The sequence below is a fragment of the Acipenser ruthenus genome, chromosome 28 (genome assembly GCF_902713425.1).
Source record: "Acipenser ruthenus chromosome 28, fAciRut3.2 maternal haplotype, whole genome shotgun sequence".
Classification (NCBI taxonomy): domain Eukaryota; kingdom Metazoa; phylum Chordata; class Actinopteri; order Acipenseriformes; family Acipenseridae; genus Acipenser; species Acipenser ruthenus.
Window position 1 is genome coordinate 18,593,655 of NC_081216.1, and position 12,791 is coordinate 18,606,445.

A 12,791-nucleotide genomic window follows, 5' to 3' on the forward strand; every position below is an offset into this window, starting at 1 on the left:
AAAGGAGAAAAAATCATGTTAGTTATAAAATGAAAAACAACTTTTATAAAGGGCTTAAGAGAACTTGAAATAGATAACTTAGTTGTTTAGTTAATTGAAGACTGGAGTAAACACTTTGAAAACATGGTCCCTTGTGTTGAATAAGCACATTAACAAGTTGTAAAACATGCAACTTCAATAATTAAGTGAACCTGATAGCGGAGGATTTTAAGTTGAACACAGAGTACCAGTATGTAAACTGTCAAGTGCAAGCAGGGACGCTGACCCTGGGCATTCCTATATAGTGTTGATAACCATAGCCCCTATAGTCCTCAGAAGTCTTGAATTCCAACTGTTTGGTGTAGAGTGTATTGGCTTGCTGAAAGACAGCTGACCCGACTTGTCATTCAAAATCAGCTGCTTGTAAATCAAAACCATTCATTAATGGTGCAGAACAGGGACAGTTAGCACCCTCAGAAAGGTGATCCTAAAATGAGATAGGGGAATGGTGTACTGTACGAGTCCAAATTTAGAATAAAAACGTTCTATGGATTTATATATAGTACCAAAATGACACTTAAAATACAATATATACCCTTGAATTACTGGAACAGAATGCTGTAATTGGTGATAGTGTAAAGTGCCTGTCCCAGACACATTTATATCAGTTATGGCTTAAGTGGAAGTTTACTTAATTTGAATTCATGGTTGCAAACATTTCTCAGAACGTCCACATTTATTTTCTTTTGTTGCAGGTTGTAAAAAGAAACACACAAAAGATAAAGATGGGAGAGTAAGTATATTTTTGCTGCTTGCAATTTTTTAATTATTTTGTTTAGAAAACTTGATTGTTTATCCTGAACTTGAAAGTGACATTTGTATTTCTTTTCCTCCACAGTGATGAGGTAAATTGGCAGTTGTTGGTGCCTGGTACCACGTGATGTGCTCATGACTGTGTGGCTTCTGGTGACAGCTGCTGTAACCTTTCACACAAAGTGTGGGGTGGGGGACGGGGGTTGGGGGTGCTGCAACTTTCTTCAAAATGATTATGGGCATCAGTTAATTGCTTTGGCCTAGACTGTTCTGTCTCTTAGCATCAGTGCTAATCAAGATCTGTAAAACCAACTGTTTATGTGTTTTTGGTCCTTTGTCACCTACTTAAGCAGAAGACACTTTGGATTAAACTTTAACAACAATATTACATTACTTTCACATTTAAATTATTCATACATATTTGATTAGTTAGTAATTAAATATATGATTGTCCTTTCTGTTGGGAGAATTCAGCATTATTAACTTTTTTTTTTCTACATACTGCATTACTGCTATTTCACTTACTGATATTAATTATTCTTTTAATACAAACCACTAACACTTTTTTTTTTAACTGAGTTAACATGCTGTTTATGTTCATTCATACTTGCCAACATTTGGAAACTGTTTAGCGGGACACCAGTAAAAATAGACATAATGAAGCGTTCTTACCTTTGTATAAGTTAGTGATCAGCAGATGTGTCAGCTGCATGAAGAACACAGCGTGTGGTTTTCACTAACTCTGCTGTGCAGAATAAATATTTTTTTTTCTATGGGTAAATATCGGGACGAGGGACATTTGCTAGGAAATCGGGACTGTCCCGACCATATAGGGACTGTTGGCATGCATGGTTCATTTGCTGTGTTAACTGCATTGGGTTGCAAATACAGTAGTGTATTTGTTTAGACATCGAAACTCATATTTTGTTTAATTGTCCCATCTGCAGAAGAAATCCAAGATGTCCTCCAGCCGTAAGCAGAATCTGAAGGTAAAGTATATTTTGTTAATTAACTCTTAGTTCGGTTTTTGAAGAATTCTAATTCATCCATAACTATAAAAAAAAAAGCATAAGGCGGCAAACGAGTAATGCCACTTGTTTCATTTTAGTCTTTCTAAAGAATAATAATTCCAAAGAACTTTCTATGCATCTTTTTATTTAAATTCGTTAACACTGTATAAGCATTATTTCAGAATATCTTAGACACAGTACAATTTGCTGTTGATTTCTAACATTAACCTCATTTTGGACTGGATAATCTACTGTGTGCAGGTCAGGTTCGATTCTGAAAGTTTCATTTTGCAGTTCATGTAACTGCTGGGCCTGTCACTCTGCCAATGTAACGATTTCTCTTTCTTTTTTGTTCTCCAGAGCTTGATGCTCCAGATTGCCAAGCAGGAACTTCAGAAGGAGGAAGAAGAAAGAGTAGCTGAGAAGGAGAATTACATGGCGGAGCATTGCCCTGAACTGAGCCTGGGTAGTTCCATCCAGGAGTTACAGGTACCACATCTTACATCACAATGCAACAGAAAAAAGCACAGTGTGCTGCACTGTACAATGCAAATAGGTATAGCACCATGAGAGGGCTGTCCTATGTTCAAGTACTGCATACCAACTTGTATACATTACCCTTTATGTTTTTGTATTTACCATCTAAATAAACCTTTTGGGGTTATTTCCATGCAATACCAGCTATGTGATACCAAGACATTTCAGATGATATAAGTGACATCTATACATTACAACAAAACAAATACAGTGCATATCTGAATACAGTCAACATCATTCACTTCACTTTATTAAGTAGTTTCTATGGGACATCCATTAAACTCAATCATAAAAAGGGAGTGCAATCCAGCCCCTCTACAAACCAGCATTCTGTCCAATTAGGCAAGATGTTTTGGGTCCCGACTAAATCCCAATTGAAATGAATGGCATAATCCCCTCTGTAATCCAGAAATGGTCTATTCTGGAATCCGTTATGATTTGTAAGTCTTGTCTCCCTCAAACTAATGTAAACCGTACTGCAGTCCAGCAGCAAGTCATGTGATTTTTCTTTTCTAGTTTAGAATCAAATATGTTTTGTAAATACGCACATGTCCCACAGGTATACTACGGCTGCAGTAAAATCCTTTTTACATTAAGGAGAAAGTAACATTTTAATTGATACAATCCTTGAATTACAGGATATATCTTGACAGTACTTCTACAATATGTACCTGGATAGAGTTTTTTAAATAGTTTTTAGGTACAGTATTATATTTTACAATACCTCTGTAAACTAGCACACTCTATTAGGCACAATTTTCTGGTTCCATGCAAAGCCGGATTCGACTGTTTAGCTTTTAAAGTGTACAACTAGATGCTCTGGTGGATGTCCTGCTTAAAGCAGCTTCTAGTAATCACTGTTGCCTTTTGAATGTACATTTCCCATGTGTGTGAATAAGAAACTTTGACTGTGTTCTTAATGAACACAGAGTTCACTGCAATAATGACTGCAGTGTCTTTTTATCCTTAGGATTTGTGCAAACAGCTCAACGGAAAGATTGATTCTATTGATGAGGAGAGATATGACTTGGAAGCCAAAGTTAAGAAGAACAACAAGGATGTAATTATTCTTTTTTGTATTTAATTAAGCATACACATTTTATAGCATCACTAGTTGTTGTAGATTGCTTCTAGAGTATTATATTTTATATTGGCCTTCAAAACTAAACCTAAATCAAAGGAAGCAGAATAGCAAGTTATTTGTCTTGTACTGTTTAATCCACAAATTGTCAATACAGTGGGAGGGTGAGACTGCATCAGGCATTGCATGAGCTTCTCAGTAGCCAATTGTGAGTACAGAAGAAACAATTTAGGGACTTGTTAAATTTTATATATGGAAGTACAATTACCGTCCCAAACAGAGTTACACAATATTCAGCTATATCCGTTGTACAGTGTTTGGCTTGAGTGCAACCCAGACATCCCATGAATGTATAGTTATGTATAGTTAAATCATGCTTCACCTGTTACAGATTGATGACCTGAAACAGAAAGTGTTTGACCTAAAAGGCAAGTTCAAGAAACCAGTTCTGCGCAAAGTGCGTATGTCTGCTGACGCTATGCTGCAGGCTCTGCTGGGCTCCAAGCACAACGTGTCCATGGACTTAAGAGCCAACCTGAAACAAGTGAAGAAAGAGGAGAAAGAGGTAAGAGCCTGCTATGGAGTGGTGGACCTGTTTAAGCTCATTGCTTCAAATTCAAAGCTTGCTTTATTGCACCAGTGGCCCAATACAATGCTACTGCATATTCCCGTACTTTAGTATATCAACAATAAACTGCAGATTCTGGAGTATTTTAGACACTATGACTATGTAATATGGTAAAATTAAGCAACCACAATTTAAGTACTATGAATACTGTAATGAAAACTTACAACAAAGAGATGCACTTTTTATATATTACAGAAACATGCTGGGGATTTGTATAACAAATTAATCAATCATATAAATGACAATATTTATTGTCCAAACCCTGTTCTTTCTATTTGTATTGACTGCTTTTCTATTTCTTTAAAAAGCAACAAATATCCAAGCTTGTTTTTCTAAGATTACAGCATTTGAAAGATATGACTATTAAAAAAAAAAAAAAAAAAAAAAAAAAAAACAGTGGGAGTTGCAGTAAGATTCCTCACAGCATTTTCGTTCAGGTTGTGCAGACTCACAAGTGTTGCAAACCCCTTTTTATTCACCGGCTGAGCCTGCCTTTATATCACAACTTCATGTGTGGTTGCTTTGAGAAGACTTTCTAAACGTTGTGTCTCCTTCTTGCTTTACAGGCAGATCTGCGCGATGTTGGTGACTGGCGTAAGAACATTGAAGATAAGGCTGGCATGGAAGGCAGGAAGAAGATGTTTGAATCTGAGGCTTAAACAGTGCATCAGCAGACATTTTTTGTTTCTAATACATTTTATGTAGGCCAACACTGCATTACCCATAAGTCTTAAATGCACTTCTCTCTTCTGCTGACCCTGCAGGTGGACTTTGGAAACTGGGTGGGGGTCACAGCTGTTGCCATAGTGATAACAAAACACACAGCTTTGGAAACAGTTAATGCGCAAAAGATATGTTTTGTTTAGAGATATATTTTAGTGCAATGTAACAGATGTAAATAAACTATTTAAAGAAAGCTTTCATTTTTAAGCCTATGTGACCTGAGCTCTATTTTCCACTGGCTTCTCTTACTGTGTCTAGGCATGGATAAAACTCACACTTCCCACCCAAGGTAAAGGCACTCGCTCACATGGTATCAAGATTCAATCCCTCCAGAAGTCTATGCAACACTTTCACTGTGTTTTGAATGACACTTTCAAACTTGAAACTAGAAATGGTACATTAAGAGGGCTGAATCCTCATCTGAAGGTCTGCTAAGGTCTTGCTATGTGTTTCTGGTGAGTAAAGGTACACAGGTGAAATGTTTTTCCTGAATTCAACCAGGAGATGGCGCTAAAGACCCCGTTGAGTTTGCTGGTTAATCTCTGCTGCTGAAGATCTTTTGGCTCTATGCTTGTATTTTATAAGTCAAATTGGAATGTGCAGCTATATGAAAGATGCTGCTGCCTACAGGTACTTCATGTGTTGTACTTTAAGCTCACACTAGTGCTGCAATGAGACCAGCAAAGGTACCAGGATGACGAATAAAAGGTGGACCAGTAATAAAGCCACAAACAACTGAATATAAAAAAGAGGTTGTCAGAGTTGCTCTTCAGAGTGTAATCCCAGTTCCATATATTAGATGTTCAGTCCACATATAACAGGGAAAAGATGAAGCTTCACTCCATGGGTTTAGTTACACTACATTCAAAGCCCAGTTTATATCTGTGTGATATCGTGTAACAATTGTAAGTTGCCCTGGAAAAGAGTGTCTGCTAAGAAATAAATTTTTCTTTTAGGGCAGCAGTGTGGAGTAGTGGTTAGGGCTTTGGACTCTTGACCGGAGGGTCGTGGGTTCGTAGGTGGAGGACACTACTGCTGTACTCTTGAGCAAGGTACTTTACCTAGATTGCTCCAGTAAAAACCCAACTGTATAAATGGGTAATTGTATATAAAAATAATGTGATATCTTGTAACAATTGTAAGTCGCCCTGGATAAGGGTGTCTGCTAAGAAATAATTAATAATAATAATATCGAGTACAATTTCATTTTTATTATTGAATGAGCATTCATGAAGGTTCTTGAAGCCAGCTTGCAGGGAAGGTCTATTTATAATGAAGGAGGGCGAGGGTCGGGATTGTATTTCTGGAGCTCAGGGTCTAATTGGTCTGAGAGGTTATTCACTTCCATAAAGAGAATAGTAAGGTTCTGCTGAGCCATCAAAGAAAGGCATTTATACCACCCCACTAATACAGCTAACCGTGGCTTGTGAGTCTGTTGCATCCCTCCACCAGCTCTCTGTCCGGTACTTCAATCTTCTAGGTGAGACTTCCATTTCTTTACTAAAATATTTTTAGGGGAGGAAAAATGCTGTTCAAATTAGATTTGTATTGTTATAATCAAATTTTAAAAAAAAAATCTTAAATTTTATTTGACTGAATTACATGAATTAGGTTACAGTAACATACGTTATAATTGATAATTAATAATTAAATAAACAACGTTTTTTCTGTATTTTATTAGGTTAAAGTTTTTGTATTACTAAAAGGGGCTCTGAAATGTGTGAATAATCAATCAATGTACTGATTAACCAATTTGAAAGAAAATGTCACAAAATAAACTTGTAATATTAAGATATGGGGCAAACAGAGATATATGGTTCTTTAATCCTCACCTTAAGTTAAATGACGATAATAAACCCCTGGTGGAGTGGTTTTAGTTAAATCCATTTTATAAATATTTACTTTGAATTCAGAAAAATAAAAATGCTTTTATTTATTATAAAATAGATTTACATTCTTAAAAAAAAAGCTAATTAAAAAAAGTGGGTGTGCCTGTGTGTAAACAAATCTGAGATATAATTCTGTTACTTAATAATATAAAGAAAGCATTGCAAATTACTGTGCCAAGACACCATTGTAAATGGGACGGCTTCATCTCAATGGGTATTAAAAACATTTAATATAAAAAAAAAATATGATAGTCTGAAACATTGACTTTATTTAAAATGCCAAGTGATAGCATAACCACTCACCCTTGACATTTCTACACCCTAGTGCCTCTGAACTGATGTTCTTCTAGAACTCTAGAATGCTGCCACCTGTCATGGTGTTCAATTCTACATACTTCTTGGGGGGGGGGGGAAGAAAGAGAGAAGGGGTTGGAGACGGGGGTGGTATACACTCAAGCTATCCAAGGAGACAGCTGTCTCTCTTCTTTAAAGCCTGCCCAAATTTAGAAGCATTTTCTAACTGGCTCTGGATTGTGGTTTAAAATAGATACCACGGAAATTCCAAGACGTGCCATTACCCTTTGAAATCATACAGCAGAATACCATGGTTAAAGCATAGTAAAGCATGGTAAACTAATCACTGTGCACATTAACAGTGGGGAATCTTTACATGGGTAATTTACTATTACTAATAATAGAATATTTATTTTGTATACAAATATGAACCTATACAGTATATGCAAACAGTTATACCCAAAACCATGAAATTGCATCCTGTTTCAAGAATTGAAATACATCTGTTAAGGCACAAAACTTTGTGGGCCTGTTTTGCAGTGTAAATGCGAAGACACATGATCACAGAGAAGCATAACTATGTTAACAGCCTAATACTGTACTGTGTTGCAGGAACTGCTGCTTCTAATTCTATGCTGTTAACATCTTAATGTCAAAATTGTTATTTGGTAATACAGAATGTAAAAAATATATATCACAAGGTTCAAACCTTAACAAAAGTGGTACTAAAAATGAATAGTAATACATTTGCATGTGGTACAGTCAAAACTGGCAGGTGGATGGTTAGATTGCTTGTAGCAAATATATAGAATAGAATAGAAACAACATAACAAAAACATATTTTTCTTATGATGCAGGTTGTAAGACAACACACAAATCAAAATGGGAGAGTAAGTATACTGTATATGTGTTTAATGCACTCCTCTATTATGCTAGTTACACATTTCAATTGTGTTTTATTGATGTGAAACTGACATTTTTCTTTCTTTCCTTCCACAGCGAAGAGGTAAATTGGAAGCTTTCCATGGCTGGTAACATGTGAAATGTAGTGAATGCTCAGAAACTTGAATACAAATGATACAGGCTAAAGCAATAAAAAAATGTTTTAAAAAAAACATTTACCTTAGCTGAGGTAGTCCATGATTAGAATTGAATCAGTCTGTGAAACCATCCATTCAAATGTTCTACTCCTTATTTCTAATTTCTAACATGTAACCCTTAAAACAGATAGACGTATGACTTACACTTAATCCAGGCATTGACATCATTTTAATTACCGTTCTTATCTATTAAAAAAACACACATTTTATATTAGTAACAAAACAGCTTTTTATTGGGCAGCAGTGTGGAATAGTGGTTAGGGCTCTGGACTCTTGACTGGAGGGTGATGGGTTCAATCCCCAGTGAGGACACTGCTGCTGTACCCTTGAGCAAGGTACTTTACCTAGATTGCTCCAGTAAAAACCCAACTGTTTAAATGGGTAATTGTATGTAAAAATAATGTGATATCTTGTAACAATTGTAAATCGCCCTGGATAAGGGCGACAGCTAAGAAATAAATAAATACTGGGAGAGTGACTGTTTCCAATGTACCCAACCTTTATTTCACTATTATTGTAATACTATAGTGTAGATTTTGATAAACCCTTTTTTTCTTGTCAATCTGCAGAAGAAGAAGATGTCTTCTAGCCGTAAGCAGCATCTGAAGGTAAAGTATCTTTCAATAATTAACAGTTTTAATAAAAGCAGTTAAATTTCTCAATCTGCTGCTTATATACAATTTAAATACCAAGTAACCGTGTATCATTCAATTACACCAAATATGTATGGTGCTCATGCTTTATTTTTAATTACCGTAGATAATTCACTGATTTGGTTAAACCATGTTGATTGGAAATGATATACAGTATGTACTGCACTTTACTGTATAAGATTCACTATTTTTTATGTATAAGTCAGATAGTGGGCTAACATACTGTAGGAGCAATGTGTTAAAAAGAATGTCTTTAGTGACTACATTGGAAATTCAAGCACAGGTTGTCTTAACACATGTAGCAGGCTATTTGTAGATAAATAATACTGTTACATAGTCCACTGAATGGCAATTACTGTCTACACAAGTTCCACTGTATGACAAATACAAATAGAATATGGATTCAAATTTAGAGAAGAAAATCAGCTGTATGCAATTGATGGCACCATTTAAAGCCATAACCCCAGATTTTGCAGCCGTGTCATTCTGTCACTGAGTGGTTTCTCTTGTGCTGCAGAGCTTGATGCTCCAGATTGCCAAGGCTGAAATTGAGAAAGAGGAGTCTGAAAGAGCAGCAGAGAAATTGAGCTACTTGAACGAGAAATGCCCTCCGCTGTCCTTGGGTAGTGGCTTGAAAGAACTGCAGGTACTGTATTACTGCCTACTATTTTGATAAAGTAAAAACTATTGCCTTGTTTCCACTGCCTGGCACTACAGGCTTCGGCTGCCCACGGCTATCCACCGAAATCAAAAGTGCGTTCGGTGCTTATTTCCAAACAACCTCGAAAATTCTTGCAGGTCACTGGGGGATTGTGGGATCGTATTGTGTTTAGCTTTCAGTGTTCTCTTTAAAATGAAGGTTTCACACTGCTAAATGTAAAACAACATCGCTTAGTTTTTATATATCAAACAGCTTAAACATCTCCATGGTTACATGAGGATGCTCTTCTTTGTAGCCAGTTTGGCTACACATAATGACCAGAAAGCCGCGCTCAGCCGCTCAGGCGAGCAGTGGAAACACCCTGTTTTGTTGAGGTGGGCAGGCGTTGTAATATATAACTTTCTGTGTGTTTTACAAACTTTTGTGTTTGTAAAATCGAAGTTGGGGAACAGTTTATAATCTAAATTTCCATTAAACATGTATTCACATTCATGGACATTCTTATTCTGTTCCACCTTTATTAATCAGTTCCCTCAAAAAAATGTGTGTTTGCATGCGTGAACTGTACATCACACTATTTAAAATGTGCGTCTGCTAAATAATGTATGTAATGCCTTTATGCCCTTAGGATCTATGCAAAGAGCTCCATGGAAAGATTGATGTTGTTGATGAGGAGAGATATGACTTGGAATCCAAAGCTAAAAAGAGCACCAAGGAGGTAATCTCATCACCTTCTCATATTTTACCCGGCATTGTGGTTTAGATGCTTGCTTGTGTTGCATGGGGTTGCCAGTTTGTGCCCAGCCTCTGCCCTGTTAAACAGAGTAACACAATATTCAACTCTATACATTGTACAGTGTTTGGGTTGAGTGCAGCTCAGACATTCCATGAATGTATTATTATTATTATTATTATTATTATTATTATTATTATTATTATTATTATTATTATTATTATTATTATTATTCATAATTAATTAAATGTTATGACTATAATAATAATTTTTGGCAAATGTTCAGGAAAATAGATTCTGTTACCGAGAATGAAAACTGAGATGGAGAAACACCAATCTGCATATTGGGATAGGAAAACCTCAATTTCATGGCAACGAGGCTCTCAAAGCTAAATCATGCTTTACCTATTACAGATTGAGGACCTGAAACAGAAAGTGTTTGACCTGAAAGGCAAGTTCAAGAAGCCAGTTCTGCGCAAAGTGCGTATGTCTGCTGACGCTATGCTGCAGGCTCTGCTGGGCTCCAAGCACAAGGTGTCCATGGACTTGAGAGCCAACCTGAAACAAGTGAAGAAAGAGGAGAAAGAGGTAAGAGCCTGCTATGGAGTGGTGGACCTGTTCAAGCTCTCTTCAACAGTTACAATTGTATTAGCATAGTCCCTTACACAAATGTATTGCAGTTATCCCACAATAAAATCTGAACAAAACATCCCATTTTCCTAATTTGAGGGCAGTTCTAAAAAAAACTACAACAGAATCAGTCACGCTAACTGTTGTAGAAATTTCTACAACCAACCAAAGATATAATATGATGTCGTTTACTTTGATAAGACCCTTTCTGAATTTTGTGCTCCTTCTTTCTCGCTTTACAGAAAGACATCTGTGAGGTTGGTGACTGGCGTAAGAACATTGAAGATAAGGCTGGCATGGAAGGCAGGAAGAAGATGTTTGAATCTGAGGCTTAAGCAGTGCATCAGCAGCCATTTTTTGTTTCTAATACATTTTATGTAGGCCGACATTGCATCACCCATCTTTCATCCCCCATAATTCCTCTCTTCTGATCTGTTGTTTACATATGGTCGGTGATCTCTTCAGGCGGACTTTGTATACTTTAAAAACCAAAGGCTGGCTTTACATTCAGCTGCTTGTTACCATGTTGTTGCTCTAGCAATGCTGTTGTTGTAGAGCTACCAAAACATCCAGCTTTGGAAACAGTTGATGTGCATTAAATATATTTTATTTGGAAATATATTTCATTGCAAAGTTACATGTGTAAATAAATGGTTTAAAGAAAGCTTTCATTTTCAAGTTTTTGTGATCTGAGGTGTCTTTTTTCCTTGATTTTTTTGCAAATGCCTGTATCAAATGATGCTCACTGATTCATTGTGAAGACTAGTGTATGGAATGACACTTCGTGCAGTTTGAATCTCATGTGCAGTATGATTTGTGGCTTTTAAAGTTCATTCTAAATTGTTTCTTATTAAAAAAAAAAAGATGAGATTTGAGGCCATTGTTTGCATGTGACACAAAACCAGTACGATCTGAACCTGTACATTAATTTGCCTCCCACCGCCCTCCCCAACTTCACCCTTGGTGCTGTTATGGGGGGTCTGCTGCCTCGTCCAGCATGTTTGAGGCAAATGTTCACCTTATAATCATCAATAAATACATTACAGACCTCTCGCAGAGACAACAAGCTGACAACCAGTATGTGTTTCTACAGTGTGTATGATCATAATGGTATGGTCACACCCGTAAACTAAACCACGCAACCCAAAAAGACACCAAAACCACAGTGTGGGACCAGGTGCTGCCATCAACACATCACCAGATCACCACTTAGTAGGGGAGGCAGTAAAAATAAGTTTCACTTCTTCTTTTATTAGCTATATAAAAAACTATTCTAATCAGTTTTACAGAGAAATGCAATACTCATTAAATGTATTTTATTAGATGCTTTGTTTTTGAGGTGTCAAACACTTGTTTATTACTTTATACTGAACATACCTTTATTTTATAATGATTAGTATTATAGTATTGAAAATGTGTTTAATTTTTGGTGTGTTATTGTTATTATTATTGCTATTATTGTTGTTGTGAAGGTAGGAGGCTGCAAATTCACCCTGTTTAATCTTTGTTTCTATAGATAGAAGGCTTAATTTGCACAATTCAAAGGCATGTGAATGGCTCCTTTCGAGTCTATACCACACCAGCAATAACACAATTAAAAGCAAATGCTTGAAGTGCTTTTAGGTGAGAAATAATTAGCTGGCGACTAGGAGAAATCCTGTAGGGCATTGGATATTTAAAGTGTAAGGCCCCTACAGTATTACAAGTTAAGTGGCTCTTGCCGCAGAGGTGGTGAGCTGGACAGGAAATAACATCTCTAATTAAACTATCTGTATTACTTCATTCTATGCACCTTTGATAGTTAAAGGTGTGTCTGATCACAGTGTCATGCATAACCTGTTAGAGCATGAGTAGCACAATGCGCCACGTTTACTGAGCTCTTGTCTCTAGTGTAGAGTTTACAACACATTTTTTGCATGTCCTTCATGCTATTCTTGGAATACCTTTCCATTGGTATTCCATGAATACTATATAACTATACAATTGTCATTGTAATGCTCTGGTATTGTCACTGAAGATCATTTTGTTTATATAATTCCTAAATAATTTAGTGAAACTGT

At 36.4% G+C, this 12,791-nt stretch overlaps 2 protein-coding genes across 2 annotated transcripts; both read left to right on the forward strand.

The window, feature by feature from the left end:
• Positions 1-1,656: 1,656 nt before the first annotated feature.
• LOC117435190 (troponin I, fast skeletal muscle-like) lies at positions 1,657-4,978 on the forward strand. Its single transcript, XM_034058212.3, has 5 exons — positions 1,657-1,781; positions 2,163-2,291; positions 3,310-3,399; positions 3,812-3,985; positions 4,615-4,978. Exons 1-5 carry the CDS (start codon positions 1,752-1,754, stop codon positions 4,705-4,707), a joined length of 516 nt encoding a protein of 171 aa, XP_033914103.1. The 5' UTR covers positions 1,657-1,751; the 3' UTR covers positions 4,708-4,978.
• A 3,533-nt stretch (positions 4,979-8,511) lies between these two features.
• On the forward strand, positions 8,512-11,409 carry LOC117435189 (troponin I, fast skeletal muscle-like). Its single transcript, XM_034058211.3, has 5 exons — positions 8,512-8,662; positions 9,225-9,353; positions 9,997-10,086; positions 10,516-10,689; positions 10,974-11,409. Exons 1-5 carry the CDS (start codon positions 8,633-8,635, stop codon positions 11,064-11,066), a joined length of 516 nt encoding a protein of 171 aa, XP_033914102.2. The 5' UTR covers positions 8,512-8,632; the 3' UTR covers positions 11,067-11,409.
• Positions 11,410-12,791: the final 1,382 nt, after the last annotated feature.

Excerpts from the sequence above, each read along its gene's own strand:
- LOC117435190 (XM_034058212.3), top strand. The coding sequence starts at position 1,752 with ATGTCCTCCAGCCGTAAGCAGAATCTGAAG. Across the intron at positions 2,292-3,309 it reads GTTCCATCCAGGAGTTACAG|GATTTGTGCAAACAGCTCAA; the intron begins GTACCACATCTT and ends TTTTATCCTTAG. Across the intron at positions 3,400-3,811 it reads TTAAGAAGAACAACAAGGAT|ATTGATGACCTGAAACAGAA; the intron begins GTAATTATTCTT and ends CACCTGTTACAG.
- LOC117435189 (XM_034058211.3), top strand. The coding sequence starts at position 8,633 with ATGTCTTCTAGCCGTAAGCAGCATCTGAAG. Across the intron at positions 10,087-10,515 it reads CTAAAAAGAGCACCAAGGAG|ATTGAGGACCTGAAACAGAA; the intron begins GTAATCTCATCA and ends TACCTATTACAG. Across the intron at positions 10,690-10,973 it reads TGAAGAAAGAGGAGAAAGAG|AAAGACATCTGTGAGGTTGG; the intron begins GTAAGAGCCTGC and ends CTCGCTTTACAG.